The sequence below is a fragment of the Magnolia sinica genome, chromosome 1 (assembly GCF_029962835.1).
Source record: "Magnolia sinica isolate HGM2019 chromosome 1, MsV1, whole genome shotgun sequence".
Lineage (NCBI taxonomy): Eukaryota > Viridiplantae > Streptophyta > Magnoliopsida > Magnoliales > Magnoliaceae > Magnolia > Magnolia sinica.
The window spans coordinates 12,882,619-12,902,145 of NC_080573.1; the positions used below are offsets into that span (position 1 = coordinate 12,882,619).

At 39.3% G+C, this 19,527-nt stretch overlaps 1 protein-coding gene across 2 annotated transcripts in view; it reads right to left on the minus strand.

Moving 5' to 3' along the window:
- Window positions 1–224: 224 nt before the first annotated feature.
- Window positions 225–19,527, minus strand: part of LOC131240252 (CDP-diacylglycerol--inositol 3-phosphatidyltransferase 1-like) — a 36,596-nt gene continuing 17,293 nt past the window's right edge. For both annotated transcript variants that reach the window (XM_058238384.1, XM_058238379.1), the window contains 7 exons: window positions 15,829–15,868; window positions 13,956–14,000; window positions 13,792–13,857; window positions 8,330–8,444; window positions 8,185–8,241; window positions 7,995–8,093; window positions 225–434 (listed from right to left, as the gene is read on the minus strand). In XM_058238384.1, the coding sequence (XP_058094367.1) occupies window positions 375–434; window positions 7,995–8,093; window positions 8,185–8,241; window positions 8,330–8,444; window positions 13,792–13,857; window positions 13,956–14,000; window positions 15,829–15,868 (482 nt within the window). In that variant the 3' untranslated portion in view covers window positions 225–374. The remainder of the gene's footprint in view (window positions 435–7,994; window positions 8,094–8,184; window positions 8,242–8,329; window positions 8,445–13,791; window positions 13,858–13,955; window positions 14,001–15,828; window positions 15,869–19,527) is intronic.

Genomic DNA, 19,527 nt, shown 5'->3' on the forward strand with positions numbered 1-19,527 from the left:
ACACATGATTATCAGCATGGCATACATGCCACTTGGCATTAGGGCTATCAATGGGCCAGGCAAAATCAAAATTTTGAATAGGCCCAGCCTGAACAGTTCAAATTCCAGGCCGAAGCCAACCCCAGGTCCGGCCCTTTGACAGCCCTACCTAGCATGTTGCCAAACCAGCCATCATGATGCTGCTACAAGGTAGAAATAGCACATGGCTAACAAAGAGGCCAAAAGGTCAAAAGTTTTTCAAGGATGCTTAAAAAAGAAATATCAATCAGAACATAGAACACAAGCTGAGATTTTTCTTTTCTGAAACATCAAGGAATATGAATACATGGGGGTGAAAAAGAAAAACCTGGCGTCATCTTGGGTAATAAGAAGTATCAGGGTCTCTCCCTTCTGTTTATATCATAAAGCACACAGACATCTGCAGCCGTTTTGATCTGCAAACAAAAATAATAATAACAAATAAATAAATAATCAATAAGACTACTGATTTCAGAAATAAATCATCCCAAAATTGAAGAAGAAATTGATTCCATGGTAAAAAGTATGCTTAAGCTTCCAAATTCGAGATGCGTTTCTTGTAGTCCTAATGCCTACATAAAAGAGGTCAATACATCCGGAATATCATGATACGCACACCATCATGATAATAGCAGTGCAAAGTTCTTAAGTGGATTTGTAGATGGATGTAAGGATGGATTACTTGAGGAAATATATGATACTTGGTCTGATGATTTCCTCAGCATCCTCAGGTCATGGGTGTCAGTAATAGTGGCATCCATTGGTTAGTGATCCAACCCAGACTGTTGATCTGGTGAGCCTCAAAATGGAATAGAAAATGCCCCAAAATGTATCAAGTCAGACCATTTTTCCCATAGAACAGACCATCATTGCTGTTCCTTCTAAAGACACTTAACCATCTAGTTGCAGGCCCCCAATCAAAGGGTCAGGACTTCCCATTAAGGAGACTTTCACAGCACAGTTCGTCAAAGTGAGGCCCATTAACTCAATGGTCTGGATCACCAAGCCATGGGGCCCACTTGTACAGGCTGAAGGCCCTACATACTGTACAAATTCTCAGGGAGAGGAGATATGCTTCCTCTTTATTTAAAATCACCCAGTACACATACATTGTAAAAATCATATGAATTTGCAACTCAATGATATACTACAAGACACCTTGCAAAGCCCTTTCAGTTTCATTTCTCTCAAACCATTGTCAAAGCATTAGATACTTACAGCAACATACCAACACACCGGTATGCTGTATGCACATTGACACAGATATCGGAAATAAAAATAGCATTGGAATACACTAAATGGAATGCAGAGTCTGCACTTGGGCGGAAGCTGTGGGTTCCTTTCATTCATCTATCTATTTGATCGGTTCTTCTGGAATGTTAGCCTTTTGGCCTTTTCTGTATCTGACATTTGGTATTTCTTTTAATAAAAATTTTCATTAGCGATTAAAAAATGATCCACTGACAAATACCTAAATGTTACTCATGTTGCCACTGACAATAGTGGGGACCAAGGAAACATTAAAAATACTCCCAATATTGACAGATCTCTTGGGAAATTACCATTTACCACAAGGAATTAGAATTTCAATTCAGCAAACAATCGAGCAACAGAATAAAGCAGACAGTTTAGATTTAATAAACCATAAAGAAGTCTCGCTAAGTATGGATTATCAGGCAGAAATTAGAATTGCAAACCACAAGATGAACCTCTCCTCTTAGGCTTCCAGTTGCAGAATGGCAGAAACTGAAATTCTATTCAATAAATCAATGTCTCTAGCTAAGACGTTTTTGACCGGAAGGGATTCATAAAGCTGACCCAAAATATTTGGGACAAGGTTATGATGATAATCATGATGAACCTCTGCCTCTAGCTCCAAACATGTGACTAGGAGTCTGGCAAGGATCTCAGGGGCAACCCCTCACAAATTAGGAACTTGCTAACTTAAGCAACAAGTCATTAGTCATTACTAATAAGAAAGAAAATAGGACTTACTTCAATGATAGGCTGACTACTAACTGTTAGGGGCCGCTTGGCATCTCTACAAATAAGAGCTTATTTGCTTATTTCTAAAAAAATGTCTTTTTTTTTTTCAAAAATAGTGTTTGGTAATGGTCTATTTTACATCTATTTATTTTAGTCAGAAGAGGTTTTACATCTTAATTCTTTAGGGATGGAGAGTCTACTTTCTTTTTTTAAAGAGCTTATTATGCTAATGCGAGTAGACATTTTTTAGCTAACATTGGGACAAGTTTGTCTCTAAACTTTTTGAGTAATTCCCATATTCCCCTCCTCTTCTCTGTACAATCTCTCTCTTATAGGTGGGCCCACATGATGAATTGTCCACATCAAGGTGGGCCCACATACTGGACGGTTCACATCAAAATTGGGCCCCACGTGATGGACAATCCACATCAAGTGTGCTCCACCTAATGGACAGTCCACGTAGATGGCGTTTAGCACAAAGGAGGGCCTGTATGAGCGGCTTGTGTCTCACCAATGCACTTGAGTACCTTTATGCAACTGATGAATGAGGTACTGAAACCATACATCTAAGGTGAGATCCACATGATGGATGGTGGACATTAAAGGTAGCCCACGTGATGGAAGGTTGACATCAAAGGTGGGACCCACATGATGGATGGTAGATATTGATTGAAGGTGGGCCCACATGATGAACCCATACAAAAGTTGGGGGACCACATGATGAATGGTCCACATTGAGGTGGGCTTACAAATGCACAGTTCACATCAAAGGTGGGCCCCACATGATGGATGGCCCACATCAAAGTGTGGCCCCAAAATGATGGACGATCCATGTCAAGTGTGCGCACAGAGGTGGGACCCACATGATGGATGGTGGATATCGAAGGTGGGCCCACATGAACAATTGACATCAAAGGTGGGCCCACATGATGAATGACCCAACCCATATTGAAGGTGGGGATCCACATGATGAATGACCCATGTTGAAGGTGGGCCCCACATGATGGACAATGCACATCAAGTGGACCCCACCTAATGGACGGTCCACATTCAAGGTCTCACATGGTGGACTGCCCATATCCAAAGTGGCCCAACATGATGGATGATCCACATAGAAGGTGTGCCCCCACACAATGGACAGTAAACATCAAAAGTGGACCCTGTATGATGGATGGCCCACATTACGTGGGGCCCACCTGACGGATGACCCACATCACAGTGGGCTCCACATAATGGAAAGTCCACAACAAAGGTTGAGCTCTAAGATGAATGGTCCACATCCAAGTTGGGCTCCACATGATGGACAGCCCACTTCGAAGGTGGGGCTGACATGATGCACACATCAAATATGGGCTCCACATGATGGGTAGTGGACATTGAAGGGCCCTTCATGAAGGACAACTAACATTGATGGTGGACCCCACATGATGGATGACCTACATCAAAGTGGGCCCGACATAATGGACGGTTCAAATCAAAGGTCAGCCCCTAATGTTGAATGGTCCACATCCAAGGCGGGCCCTACATGATGGACAGCCCACGTCAAAGGTTGGGCCCACACGATGGACAGTCCATATCAAAGGTGCACTCCATATGAAGGACGATCCACATCTGATGTCCAACATGATGGACGGCCCACATCCAAGGTGAGAAGAAGGGGGGGTCCAACGGCCCTCATCTTTTTGCTATTTTTGTTCATGGAGGCATTACAGGATCCTTGACCTAAGGATACGCACAGCGTACTCAGGTTTCAGTCCGTACAAGTGGAGCACATGGTACAGTGATCAAGACCATTAGTCTGATATTGGACCCAACACGTCGATGGACATTCCCCAAAGACATACTCAACAGGACAATGCTGGTCTTTAATTTGCAGCCTAAAGATCCTAAATATAGATGGTCAAGAAGAGAATTATGGAAATCATCTGCATCCAACAGAAAAAAGGCGCAAGACACTGGTGGCTAGGATCTCCCAACCCAGGAAGACATGCATTAATAGACAGTACTGATCTATAGCCTCAATATCCAACCAATCAACAAACCAAAAAGTAATATTGACCAAAATAAGAAAAATAACCAAGAAAATAGTATCACCAACACCAATACATAAACCAGAAGATGCAAATAATGCAGAAATAAAAAGTCCGCATAAACAACTTAATATGCATTTTGAAATAGCACTTATATTTCTAGCATGCATTGACCTAGGGTCTAACCGACGATGTGTTCCTTGATAGAGTAGAATGGCAGAACAAGATTCATATAGCAACCCCAATTAGTTGGGATAAGGCTTGATGAAAATTTACTGCATGCATTGCAACAGCAAGCCTGTTTCCAGGTTAATGCTAAGGGCCTGTTTGGATACCACCAAATAAGTTAGTCCTTCTACTTACAACAGTAGATAAGTAACTTATTTGAGATAAGTAAGTTTGGTTTCTGATCAATTATAAGTAACTTTTAAATTTGAAGCAACTTGATCACTTCAGTTTAACAAGTAGAAATCAAGATAAGCAACTTGGGGCATAAGTAGCTTATGTAACTTACGATCCAAACGCCCCGTTAGGGTCCCTTTGGATACCACCAAATAAGTTATTTTTCTACTTACAGCAGTAGATAAGTGACTTATTTCAGATTAGTTTATGATTAGTTATAACTGTTTTACTTGAAGTACATAATCAATCCAATTATTTTTTTTTAGCTTTTCTATTTTTCATAAGTTGTTGAAGAGAGGCATCAGGAGAAACGAAAGAGAGGAGAAGCTGATAAGTATGTTGTTTGCCAAACATACTTATCCTCTTAGTAAGTAGAAACTAAGATAAGTTACTTGTGGAAAAAGTAGCTTATCTTAAGCAACTTAAGATCCAAATGCCCCCTAAGATACAACTCATAAATAACTTTATCCGTAGCTACAGCTACAACTTTTTTCTTCTATTAAAACTCACCAATAGCGTATAAAATTCAAAAAAAAAAAAAAAAAAATCATCATGGTATACAAGCTAATTTTCAGAGTGGATTTTTTTTTTTTTTTCTGACAACATAGTGTGTCCCCGCCCCATTTTGGGGCAAGACTATTCACTACGAATGCACGCAATCACCCACAACCACGTGCATCTGGTAATGCCAGGGAGATGAGTTGAACCCACGCCTATAGAGATCAACAAACCCACAGTGCTGGCCACTCACCCAAACCCACAGGGTGTCCTTGCCCCATTTCAAAATGGAATTATAGCCTCGATGCATTAAATATGAAGTGCCTTGATGTTTCTATATTGTTCAAGTGGAAACCACATTTCAGTGAACCGGACTATTGATATAATGGGCCCCATAAGCGATAAGTATGCCCCAAATATTTTGCAGATTGGATATTTGATCTACGCCATTTGGGGCTATCACTGTCACTGCAGATAGCTGTGTTTTCTCCCTAACCATTTACTCCTAGGGCATTGATCCAAGGGTTAGAATTGTTTGATCTGGGAGATTTTTTTTTGGCACCACCTGTCATAGTGGTTTCCTTCAGACGAAAGGTCGGGATCCAAACCATGCACCCTTTATATACAAAAGGGTGTGTCAGCACGCCATTCAGTGTGGGGTTTCCTTTAGACCAAAAGTCAAGATCCAAACCATGGGTGTAACGCTCGTGAAAAAAAAAAAAAAAAATGAATTTCAGAGTGAGATTTCGTATCTCATCTTTATCTCTTATCCAAACGTAATTCTTATCTCATATATTATCTCTATTTTATTTCTATTCCTAATCATTCTCCCTTCTATATATATCTAATTCTACCCATATCTCTCAATCTCTCAAATGAGCCTTTCTTTTTAAGGAGGGTCTTGTAAGAAGAAATTTACTCCAACTCATATATTAACCAAAAGGTACCTTGCGGCAACTGAGAAAGTGAGAGAGAGGATTTTGGAGAGCTTAGATCCGGTAAGTTTATTGTCATTCTTTCATTATTTTTTGTGCATTTAATGTAATTTGACTCTATTTATGCAATGAATGGTGTGGATCGGCCACACATTCATTACATTAATTTGTGGGTAGATACGATGTAAAGATGATAAGTCTAAAATTCCATGTGAAGTTTTTTATCGCAAAGATTGATTAGTGTGCATCTGGTCGAATTAGATTAGATATGTACGGATCATACAATCCCTAAGGCCAAAATATACAAGGGCCTTGACTTTCATATCAATTTGACCATTGGATGGGCCACACTAGTCATATCTGGAAGTGTTTGATAAGGAAAGATCAGATTTCTGCAAAAGTATTGGTATCACTTGGCGTAGAAGGGCGAGATGGCCCATCAGTGCATGTGTGGTTAGATCCACACCATTTATCCAATGTGTAAAGGTAAGATATGCAAAGACCTCAAGAATCTGTATGATTCAGTGGGTCACCCCGATCAATCATTTGTCATTCAATTTCAGAATTTTAAAAGAAAAAGAAAATGATAATTAAATTTAATGAACATATTATATAGAAAATTTTCAATTATTTGGTCATTTAGCGTTTGGCCACCTGGGATGATAATCAAAAGGCGGGTCCCACATGTAATATAACCGAATGAATAACAATGTTGTGGAAATAATTGACAAGATTTTTGAATTCAAACCAATCTGATCATCTTGTGAATTCTTCACTAGTAGACCCAGGTTAGTAATCTCATTGTGTCTCATGTTCATTGGAATTAAAATAAATTGTTTGTGATGGTTTTGTTGATTGATATACTGATTGGAGTGTTTTGTTATGATGTTGTTAATTTAACAATTGTGAATGTATGCTACAGTAAATCACATGCTAATTTGTGCCATATTGCATGAATTATGATAATTGTACGTTAAATTCACATATGAATGTTCTGATCAAGACAAGTAACTATGACAGTTATGAAAATGATGCATTCATACATCATCCATCATACAGAAGCATTGCATTGTCGATCTTAGAGGCCCTCCCTGGAAGAAACGCCAATCCTGGTAGATCGTTACCAGATGCGGACTATGCCCAAGCCTACTAAAATGTGAAAGCCTACCCAACGGGTGAATGCGGGTTAACGATTTTCAACCCACGCAGATGGACGATCATCCCATGTAATTTATTCATACACCATTTGCATCCATATCATTGTGCATACTCTGTTTCTATTATATCTTAATTTCAATAAGCATGAATCATGTTGGGTTTTCTCACTAAGCCTGGCAAACTTACATTTTTATTAATGGAAAAACTGTACGGATGAGCAATTAGCTGATGAGTTGACACATTAATAAGAAGTTGTGGCTGAACTAGTGCACGACCCACGTGGTATATGGCCATATCTATCAGAAAAGGAACTGATGGCATTTGAACCGTTCCTAATTATTTAATTAGAATTTTACTTGTTAGGATAATATGATTCATATATAATGAATGATGGTAGTAGTTTTAGGATTTTAAGCAATTGATTGATTTTATTTAATTGAATTATTATAGGTCTGTAGCAAGTGCTCATTGGTAAGTTGTATTGACTAATGAATTGTGCCAAATTTATGTTGATTGAATGTTTATATGGATATTAAAAATGGACGGATGTTAATGCTTAAATCATTTTGTGTGAATGATTGTGAATGGACCTAATTGGAATGTAAAATGAATATTACTTTTGCCTCTGAATTATCGTATAATGGAATGAGTTAAGTACACAACGTACAAGTTATGACTCGAAACTCGGGTTTGAGGGTGCACACTCTGTACTCGAATTTCGGGGCATGACAATGGGCCCCACATATACAAAATGGTGCATACTATTCATGATCTGATGCATCAAGATCCTATTATTAATCTCTTTTTTCCCCAAATAATGTCAAATTCAACCATTTGGAAAGCTAAGCTGGTCATTTTCACATAAAGATGGGCCCTTTGATTGTTTAACAGAAATATGAATTTCTCCTTGATGTCTCTTGGTATTGGATAGTGACATATAGAAAGCTTTTAGAGAGGCAATCCTTACCTGTATGACGTTGACTATTTGCTTGATTGCCCATCCAAACAAACTCAAAACAACTGGAACAGAAAGAAGTGGAGTCTCTTTGATAGTGTTCGTAAACACCTGCCATGAAAAAAAAAAAAAAAGGAAAAATGTCAACCAAATATCTATGAGCAAAAATGGTAATGAAACACAATCAATTAGAAAGGCTCACATTAACCACACAGTTAGATTGGTTCTTGGCAAGGAGGAACAGGATGATGTAAAGAACCTGCAGGATTACAATGCACTTGTTTAACAGAAGAAAATGACTAGTAGGAGAAAGAAATTGCAAGGAGCAGATAGGCAGAGCTAGTTGCCTCAGATGCCACACAGCAATAGCACATGAATAACCGATTTCCATAGTATGCCTTCAAGAGCCAGTTAGTGCTGTCTTTCACGTCTTTGTGACTAGCCTTGCCTGAGAGGAAAGTACTGCAACAGCAAGACAAAATTACAACTTGTACATGAATGCTCAACAAATAAGCTTAAATTCTACAAGATGTGTGTTCTCAGATGGACTTGTTTGTCACCACATTGAATTCTTAATCGAGTTTTTGTGCATATGCACCCCTCTCGTTAAGCACATTTTCAATAACCCCATGATCCATTCCCTATCCATATTTGTAAAAAATACCTTGTATTTTGATTGTATCAATGCTGACTTACCTTGAGTTAAAATACTGTCATATTCGGTGACGGAATTGCATAACATTGTTAAATGACAACAAGTATTGTTTTAAAATGATATTTTACCTTCAATAGTAGCATTTTCGCAGAACAAAATTTTTGCACTCAAAGTGACTTTTTTTTGCCCTCATTAATTCAACGGATTATCTGAACCACTCGCGTATTAGGGGGCAGCAGATGATCTGAACCGCTGATTAGGGCAATGGATGATCCAAACCGCTCATCTAGCAGGTACGTCATATCATCCAAACTATTCATAAATATTGATGATCCAAACTTCTTATCCATTAGGGGCCAACAGATGATCAGAACGGTTTATCCAGTATGGCCAGCAGATGATCCGAACTGCTCATCCAGTAATACCATATGCACTTGGCAAACTTGCATAAGATTCTAATCCTTTAGTCTAACTCGAGTAGGACAGTCCAAAAGTAAGATCGGACAATCCTAACCATTCCATGCCTCCGGAATGTGTGCATATGGCACGTGTGGATGAAAATCTGAACCAGGGATCAAATGGGCTCTGCCATTGCATGGATGCTGGTCAAATTTGGCTTTGCTTGGACTATCCTAACCATCTTGTTTCTCTTAATCGTCTATTTGTAGGCAAGTGTTAGTGACCTCTAATCAGAAAAATTCTGGGGAATCATTCATCCATAATTGGCCCCAAAAGATAAACAGTGTGGTCCCAAAGCGTGTCCCTTTTCCACATGTTTGTGCATCAGGACGTCATGTGATCCACCTTAATCATACTGCAATCGGCAGCAGCTGCTTTTGGGGAGCAGAGAGAGAGAGAGAGAGATGGCACACTACATATCTGGCGAGCAAATACATTAAGACAGAGTGCCAGTAGAGAGAGTGGAACGTTAAGATGGTCAGTGCCAGTAGGGAGAGAGGACAGTCGGCGGCTGTTGAGAGAGACGACATCCAGCAACAATAGGGAGAGAGTGGGAGTGAGAATAGGCAAGAAAGAGTTTCTTAGTGTTTTTTTTTTATGTAGGGTACTCTAGCAGACTACAGTAGTTGATATGTGGCTATTTTGAATTTGTACACATGGCATATACAAACTCATCTTAAACCGCCCGAATAGCAGGAGCCATAGCCCATAGTCGATACGTCACCAATTTTATTTTTTTATTGATTGAAATGTCTTACGCTTTGATTAATTGTTGAATTTGGGCCATTCACTGTTTTCATTAACCATCCAAAGAAACAATGACCAATCAGCCAATTAGTGAATCAATTGTATGTAATTATCAGCTCAAGTACAATCTAAATTGGGACCCATGATATGGGCGGTTTAGTTTAAGCTACAAGTATGCCACATGTGCAATTTTTGAGGTCATGTGTATCAACCATCACCCTGATAGAGCAACTAATTTTTTTGTCTTCATAAACTCGAGATGGGTAAGAATGTAATTTGGCAGCTTCTCTAGTTAAGCAGAAATCTAACAGCAATGACAGATTGGGGTTAATTATATTACAGGCAAAATGGGAAAAGTTTATTTACAACTATGCAAGGGAGAGGGTGTTTTATCTTGTATAGCCTAAAGGGAGGGTGTATCTGTAATTAATAATAATAATAAATTTTCTTAATTTAACATGCAAGGGACAGATCTAGTTATGCATAAGTTTCCATTTAATGGGAGCCTAAAAGCATGTGTTGTCATAAGAAATCAGTCCAACCATCACATCCATCCCATCTTTCCATCCAACTATCCCATCTTTCCATCCAACCATCACATCCATCCCATCTTTCATCCAACTATCCCATCTTTCCATCCAACCATCCTCCCTTCCATCCAAACATCCCTCAATATTTTAGAACATAGACAACACACGATATTTCACCGAGAAATCATTGATAATTGGAAAAGAAAGGAAAAAGGAAAGTTTGTGGTCTCAATATCACCCATGTTGAGATAATGATAATATTGGGACATTATTAATATTATCGTCGAAAAAATGAACATTGCATACAACCATGTGCCTGTTAAAAATTTTAAAATGGAAATTTTTTAATAAACAGATTTTTGGAGATATTGATATAGTGGCAATGTTATCGAAATATCGTTGATACATTGGCAATACAATCGACCCCTGGAATTTACACAGTCGAAAATATTGGCAATACATTGGCGATATCGATACATTGGCTATACAAGTGATACCTTGAATTTATGCAATCGAAAATATTGGTGATACCGATACATTGGCGGAACTTAGCGATACATTGCCGATACCTAAAATTTCTGATAATATCGTTGAGCTGGACATACAGATAATATTAGAGATTTCAATAATATCGTTTTACACACGCACTCACACCCCTCATACACCCACGCACTCACACCACAATGGTTTTTCACCACAGTAGGTACTCGAACACATAACCTCGTGTTGAAACTCTTGTGAGTCTAGCACTGAGGCGTGAGTAAGAACCCAAAATCTATTCATATATTGTCTAATTGAATTTATGCAAGTATATTGAAAGTCTATTCATATAATTCATAAATGTAAGAAGATGTGTGGAAACGCGAGCAATACATTCAAAAGCAAAAGAAGAATAACTAGATCAGGTTACATACATGTTTGGTTTTATGTTTGGATACAAATATTGCAACCGATTTGCGAGAAATTAGAAATTTTTTATTTTTTTTTCGATTTTCCGCAACTTCGCCCATCTCCAAATCTCGAAATCAAAGCTCCCAAAGCATGAAAAATCATAGATTTGTCACAATTTGACACTGATTTAACATTATTTACAGGAAAAAAAAAAATTGAAAATGCTAACCGAATCGTACATGTGGGATATATCCCACATCTTGTGTGTTTCGTATCGCATGGGTGGGATACAAGATATATCGGCTGATATCGTCGATACTTAACACTAGCCTACGCCTCATGCTTTAGAGGGGTGAACGTATGCCACACGCTTAAAACACTGGGTGTAACCTTCAGAATCAGCTTGCAACAACCTTTGTTGGTGTTCACTATAGATGATGTCTTTTTCGCCTGCACTTTTGTGGGTGCCAACTTGTTTGTTGTAACTTCAAAGTTCTTCGTGGATCTTGAAACATTTGCATCGTTTTTTGCGCCACAATCATCTTTTGCAAAGGTGTTTTAATTTAAGTATTGAGACTCCACTTGCATTCCTATCAATGTGACTGTCACCATCATTGGATCCATCAATTGATCCATTGATTAATTCAAATGTAGGTCCAACGATAATGCATTAATCACCTCAAATGTGAACTTTTCTTTTTGACTCCGTGGATCTCTTCATCATTTCCAGAATTCCTACTTCAATTCTAGGCTCACAGTTATGTTTCAACAATTGAAGAATTCGATCATTTGTGTCTTTATAAGCCGGGGCCGCCCGATGGTGGTTAGGACTTTGAAGGGACCTTCCCTTACATGTCCGCATGCTCCAACTTTGGTCTCCGGGTTCCCTCCATGCCGGAGTTCCCCCACTTCATTAGTGAATTACCCACCACATACGTTAGTTGATCTACTTGCTCTGTATGTGGATTAATTGGATTAATTGCACACTCTTCTTGTGTCACCTCCTTGATGCAGGGCAATTAACCACTTGCTCTAAAAGCTTGGACTGATAGAGCATAGCGAATTAATCCCTTTATCTCATAGCTCGGGCCCCACATCCATGAATTAGGTCCTCTGATGAACCCTCCTTGTGGGCCCCAAATCCATGGGTTCCACCCCGTCGTGGATCCCAAATCACATGGGTTCCACCTCACACAAGTCACCTGCCTTACACAAGACGCCCACCCCGAGTGTGCCCCCGCATCCCACAGGCCACCCCACTTGACCCTAGTGTGAAAATGCCCCTGCATTACTCCTTCGAAGCCATCAAAAGATGATGTAGAGTTGGTCGTTCCCCAACAATCACCTACTCTGATACCAAAATAGTGCAACTCGGTTATCGAGTCAAGGAGATCTCGATACCCAAATTGTAGATAATAATAATAAATAAATAAATAAATAAAAGTATACCCACAAGAATGGAGTATAGAGGGAGAGAACCTCGTTAACATCAACCCTCTCTTACAAAAACTTTAAGAAAACTCACACTTAGAAAATTATTAGAATAACTATCTCCTACACCACCACCCCCTTTTATAGATACTAAATGATTCTTTAATTCAAATTCCCCCAACTAAGAAACTGATTTTAAATCAATCACAATTTATTCCAAACTAATCTAATCTTCCTTAATATGGTAAAAAACCTAATAAAAAGCAAACATGGAAAGCAATTATATCTATAAAACCAACCCATATCTTTAATCATATCAATTATATCTCCTTCATATCTTCAATCACTTCAATTATATCTTTAAATTAGCCCCCCATATCTCCCAAAAATAATAAATAATAATCATTGATTTAGGCCCCCAAATCTATAAATAATTAACCCAAAAATCAACGTATGTTGGGCCTATAGTGGGCTATGGGCCTACGTCTTCTTGGGCCATACCATGGGCCTGCATCATTAGACTGACCTGCTTGTCAGATGATGGTACAAGCATGGATGCTGTCACCTAATGAATGGCCCCAATCTCTGCACACACCATAATTGAACAAAATGGGTGAGCATGATTCATAATCTTAGTCAACTGCATAGCAAGGGCTCATTAGAATGGTTTGTCTTGAAATTTCCTCGTAACCAATCATGTAATGGTCAAGTGACTAAAAGGAATTATTCAATGAAAACTAACCTTCAGGAGTGCCATGCAAGGGCCTAAGCGAATGATTAGAGAAGTAGAAAACAGTTGAAAGAATTATAGAACTGCAACTTAAAGTGTGAGTGCCTCTAGTGGGTAAGAGGGGAAAGAAGGAAAACCATTAAGGGCACATTTAATGCTCTAGCTGGCAGGCATTCGATGCGGTTTGAATCCCAATTGAAAATTTTCATTAGGAACAACTAATTACACATCCCAAGCAAATTTATGATCTCATGAAGTTCCTTCACTTCTTTTTTCTTTTTTTTATCTTTTTTTTTAAACATTAGAATAATCTAAGTTGATATAATAACATGATCACCAACATATCAATCAAGAGATTAAAAATACCTGTACATTTGCAACCAGTGGCTGGAAATATCCAAGGCAAGTAATGCTAAGAAAACCAAGCTGGGTCTGCAAAGTGGATCATACTATAATTCTCAGCAAGATCGTTGTGTGATGAATCCAGAAACAAATGATGAAGAAATGGAAGAAGGTAATAACATATTTACCGGTAGAAGTGGGAGAGGATTACCAATAGACAAGCAGTGCTGACCCTGGGGAATGAAGGGAAAATTTTAAATAAGGTAGGCCACAAGCGTACAGAAATAGATTGATATATGTGAAATATAAGAGCACGGGTGAATGCTGCAGTATGTCCTCCCTGCCATAGCTGCAGTAGAAGAATATTCATCTCAAAGGCTATACTTTCTTTTCATTGCTGTTTTTTATTTGGTTTTGGTGAATAATGCAATAATTGCTTGAGTTGTTTGCATATACACCCTCCTCTTTTGGCTATACAAGTCAAATCCCCTCTCCTTTTCATAGTTGTAAACAGCACCTATTTTTGTCTGTTGTACACAAATCTCCAAACTGCCACTGTTGTTTCATGACAACTTACCTGTGGTTAAGCTACTGAATTCCAGCGGGTTAGCCCCGATGCCACATGTACACAAGATTTGATTCATCTAGCGATTCCCACCTCCATGTAGGTCGCACGTGTCTGCAAGATCTAAGCCATCCGGTGAGTTAGCCCCACCATGTAGTTCTGAGCCATCTAATGGTTACCCCCACAATTAGATGGCATATCTCTACAAGCTCTGAGCCATTCAGCGAGTTAGCCCCACCATGTAGATGGTGAACACAGAACATGTGCCAAGACTTCTCATTTTGTTTTATGCATTATGGCCCACCTAATTATTGGATAGGCTTACTATGGTGTCAGTACAGTGTCCAGGTCTTCCATTTGAAGACTCAATCTACAATAATCCCATGCTAGGGCGCATCATAAGACGTTCAATCACCTAACAAGGCTGTCCAATGGTACCCGACACTATTCATGTGCTCCTGCTAGATGTGTGGTTTCAATCCATTGTGCTATGGACCATCAATGTTGAGGACCTACAGTTGGACGGTCCTGATCTGAGCCAATCGCGGGTGGGTCTACTATGAAGATGGTCCAACTTAACCAGGGCCGTCCTCCTACCAAGTGATCCGTGGCACCCGTACCAATGTGGCGTGTGCAAGATCCACGCCATTCATCAGATAACAAACATCTGATGCAAGCCACAATTCAAAATTACAACCATCAGATGATCCTAACCATCCAATCCATTGCATGCAAAAATATGGTCAAAAGTTTATCAAAGATGATGGTAACCATGCATCAATGGGCTATTTAAAAGGACATCTACAGAAAGTGACCGACATTTAAAAGGGTCAGAATCATCCAACCATAGGGCATGCAACAAATGAACACGCAAAGAAGGGAGAGTGTTTTATGCAACAACAAAAAAATAATAATAATAAAATAATAAAAGAACTCAAGTGGGGCATACCAATTTAATGACCACAACCCATATGCCAATGCCATGTGGGCTCCACGTTGCACATCACCAAAATACGATGTGTGACATTTAAAACACCTTACCATCTTGCAAAGTGCAAGGCATGTAATACCATTAAAGAGGGTAAAAAAGTAAGCTAATCTCGCTAACAACTCAAAATTAACACCATTTGCACATCCTCACATCATCCACCAACAGAATTTAACCATATAGGGATTTTTGCACAAATTCATAAAAGGTTTGTGTTTTATTAACAAATAAGAAAGTAGGACGATATTTTTTCTTGTATAGGCAAAAGGGAGGAATGAATATGCAGAAAAAATCTAATGACTTTCTTTGTGTTTCCTTATTCAGCATGCACTATCAGGAGAAAAAAAAAAAAAAAAAGAAAGAATACCACTGTATTACTTCCGAACCAAATTGCCCCAACTAAGTAATAACAGCTAGGTCATAAAGCAATGGGAAATATCAACAGAGAAAACTGAGGTATGCATGGATTTCTTTAAAACCATGCCCAAAAAGTTTGAAAGAAGAGCACCTGTCCGTTACCATATCCAAAACAGCTCCAAAAGTCGACACTGTATCAGTAAAGTGAGAGAGATGAGTCAAATGCCATGCATCGGCTTCTACAATTGAATCAGTTTCATCTTACAGGAAAAACAGAAGCTTCTCATTGTTACAGTAAGGACAGATATTTAAGCTGTAGTGACAGATCATAACTTACAATCCATTTTTCAGTTTGAAAACAAATAAACATGGATAATAAGGCATAACCAAAAGATAATATGAAATTAAAATATCAGACCACAAGCAACACGAGAATTTTCAGGAGCCTACTACAGGCGCTTTGGACATTATATAGGGGTCATTTTGGACAAATTGGACAGCCTCTAATTAGTCTTTGTTTCAACAGGACCACAATGGAAAAGATCACCAAGGAATGGACTGGAACTTACAGGGTCTAACCCCCGATGTCAATATTACCACACTTCACTCCACAGTCAAGCCTTGCAACATCTGGCAGGCCCCAGCTAAAGGTTAGCTAATGTGTAAATGCCTAAAGCTAATACTTTACAGCAGCAGAAAGGGAAATCCTGGTTTCAGTAGTTTTAGAGGGCCTCTTTTCTGGGCACACACATGGCGGGAAGCAGAAGGAGATTGGCCACAACATCTATTTTCTCACCTACCATGGGATTGGCGCAGCAAAGGCTCAAACAAGAAATCTAGACTTCTGCACTTCATCCTTCATTTCCTCGCATCCACTCTAACAAATTAGAAATCCAAGAGCAGCCTGTACTAGTGCTTAAATGACTTTTTCTTTTCTTTTTCTTTTGTGGAAAGCATCACAATTATAGGTCATATCCACCACCCCAAACCATGTTTAGCCTTGATTACCTCATCTAGTTACAGCAGTATGCATGGAGATCGTAGTGGACGGACTAGCCGTGGTGGTTATCGCAGTGGAAGAGATGGTAGAGTATCAAGGGGAGGTAGAGATGGTTGTGGTGGTAGAAGAGACCATTTCTATACTCACTGTGGGCTAACTAATCATTCTACAGATTTCTGTTGGGACCTTCACAGAAAACCTCCGAGGGCCAATCAAGCACTGGTTGTTGACAATGTTCCATCTGACAGTACTAGTGGTGAACGGGTTAATATCACATTATCATATGAAGAATATTCATAGCTCCTCTCCTCCAATGATCCTGCATCCAATAACATACCCTCCACATTTATTGCTACTTTGATTCATTTAGATAAAATGAGTTGCTTCTCATAACAGTCCACTCCCTAGATAATAGATTCTAGGGCTTCTGATAGGGCTGTACGCAAACCGAGTTAGCTCAGTTAGCTCGCTCGACTCGACTCGAAAAAGCTCAATTTGACTTGGTTCGAAATTGAGTTCGAGCCGAGTTGAGCTGATTTTTTGAGCTCAAAAAAATTTCGAACCGAGCTTGCCTGAGCTCAACTCAACTCGGATCAAACCCAACCCAAATCGAACTCAGATCGAACCAGTTAGGTGACTCGGTTACTTTGATATTGATGTTGCTCACCAAGTGTTTGATGAAATGACTCAATGAAGTGTGGCTGGTGGCAAGGAAGGTATGTATATGAAACAAATACCATTTTTTCTTGATTTGTATGTTGCTTAGAACGTGTTTGATGAAATACCTATAAAACCACTGCTGCTGTTTTACATACAGTGAGATTTTGAAGTTGCTGTCCATGTGTTTGTGAAAATGCTGCATATGCAAACTCAGCTCGATCTTGGCTTGAAATCAGCTCGAACTGGCCCAAGCTGCTGACCGAACTGAGCCGAGCTGGCCAATCAGGCTTGAGGACTGAGCCGAGCCGAGTTCAAGCTGGGGTCAGCAAGTGGCCGAGCCGAGTCAAGTTGTGCCCAGCTCGACTTGGTTCGACTCGTGTACACCTCTAGCTTCCGATAATATTATTGGTAATCATAGTTTCTTGTCTTTATTTGATCTTACTTCATCTAGCATATATGTTACCTTAGCTAATGATACCCTCTCCAACATTATTGGTCTTGGTACTGCTCAGCCTAATGCATCTGTGTCATTATCTTCTATCTTATATACTCATTAATTTTCCTTCAATCTTGTATCCGTCAGTAAGCTAACAAAGTCTCTAATTTATTCTGTCACCTTCTTCCCTTCTCATTGTGTTTTTTATAACCTCGAGACGGGTAGGAAAATTGGAGAACATGAGAGGAATGGTTGTGCTGTTTGGAGAGAGAATCAGTAGGTGTTGCAATGCTACCTAGGGGTCCTGCTATCCAGTGGCATCGTCATCTGGGCAAGCCGCCTCTCCAAAAACTGTAGAACCTTATTCCATCCCTTCAAAATTATCAGGTTTGGATCGCAAAATGTACTAGCTGAATAAACACAATAGAGTACCTTTTCCCCCTAGAATTAATGAACGAAACATTGTTCCATTTTAGGTCAGTTCATTGTGATGTGTGAGGACCAACTCGAGTTCCTAGTCTGTTAGGTTCTTAGCATTCGTTCTTTTTATTGATAACTTTTTTTAATATGACCTGGCTATGTCTTATGAAAAATTAGTCTAAAGTTTTTTCTGTAATTCAAGAATTTTCATAGTGAAATAAAAACTCAGTTTGTCTCAACTCTTTACATATTTTAATCTAACAATGCATTGGAATTTATATCTTGTGATTTTCTATCCCATTTACAATATAAAGGTATTATTCATCAGACTTCTTGTGCTTACCCACCTCAACAGAATCGGGTAGTTGAGCGCAAGAATAGATATTTGATTGGAGTCACATGTGGTTTACTCTTGGAAACGAAAATTCAATTTTTTAGGGGAGATGCAGTCCTTACTGAATGTTATTTGATAAATCGAATGTCTTTTTACGTTTAGGATGGGAAAACACCCTTCTCATTATCTTTTTCTAACAAACAAATCTTTTATGCTCCTCCAAAAGCCTTCAATTGTACTTGTTTTGTTTACATATTTAGGACCGACCAAAAATAAACTTGTTTTACATTCTGTTATGTGTGTGTGTGTATAGAAAAGGTACGATGAGGTCGACCTCATGGGAAGCCTCCCATGAGGTCGAGCTCTGTGGGCCCTGTCGTGATGTGTGACGGACATCCATCCCATTAATCAGATGCACCCTTCATTGGTGTGCCATGGGCCTAAAAAACAGGCCAGGCCAGTCCATGACTTAGGTGGGCCGCACCATAGACAACAATTTAGAGTGGATGGCCGCCCATTGAAACCTTCCCGATTGTATATAGGGCCCAGTGAGATGTGGTTTGGACATCCAACCCATCCATTGTGTGTCCCACTTGGATGAGGGGTCGCCAAATTTGAGGTCATTCTAAAAATCAGGTGGGCCCCACCAAGTGCTTTTAGATGTTTTAGGCATGATTTTCCATGGTTTCAGATGGTGTGGCCCACTTGAGTTCCGGATACGATTGATTTTTGGCACATCCCATAACCTAGAGGGGACCTACCAAACGCGCGTCATGGATGTATGTCACACATCACGGTGTGTGTGTGTGTGTGTGGTACTTAGATATGTTATAAATATTGTCGTCCTTCACTTAAAAGGCACTTGGTTACAGCTGATGCAACCTTATTTGAGGATGTCCCATTTTATGCTAAAACTGAACATGTTGAAAAAGTCACTCGTTTGGAAGTTCCGTTACCTAATATATTCCCAGCAGATCTTATTACCGAGGCATCACCACCT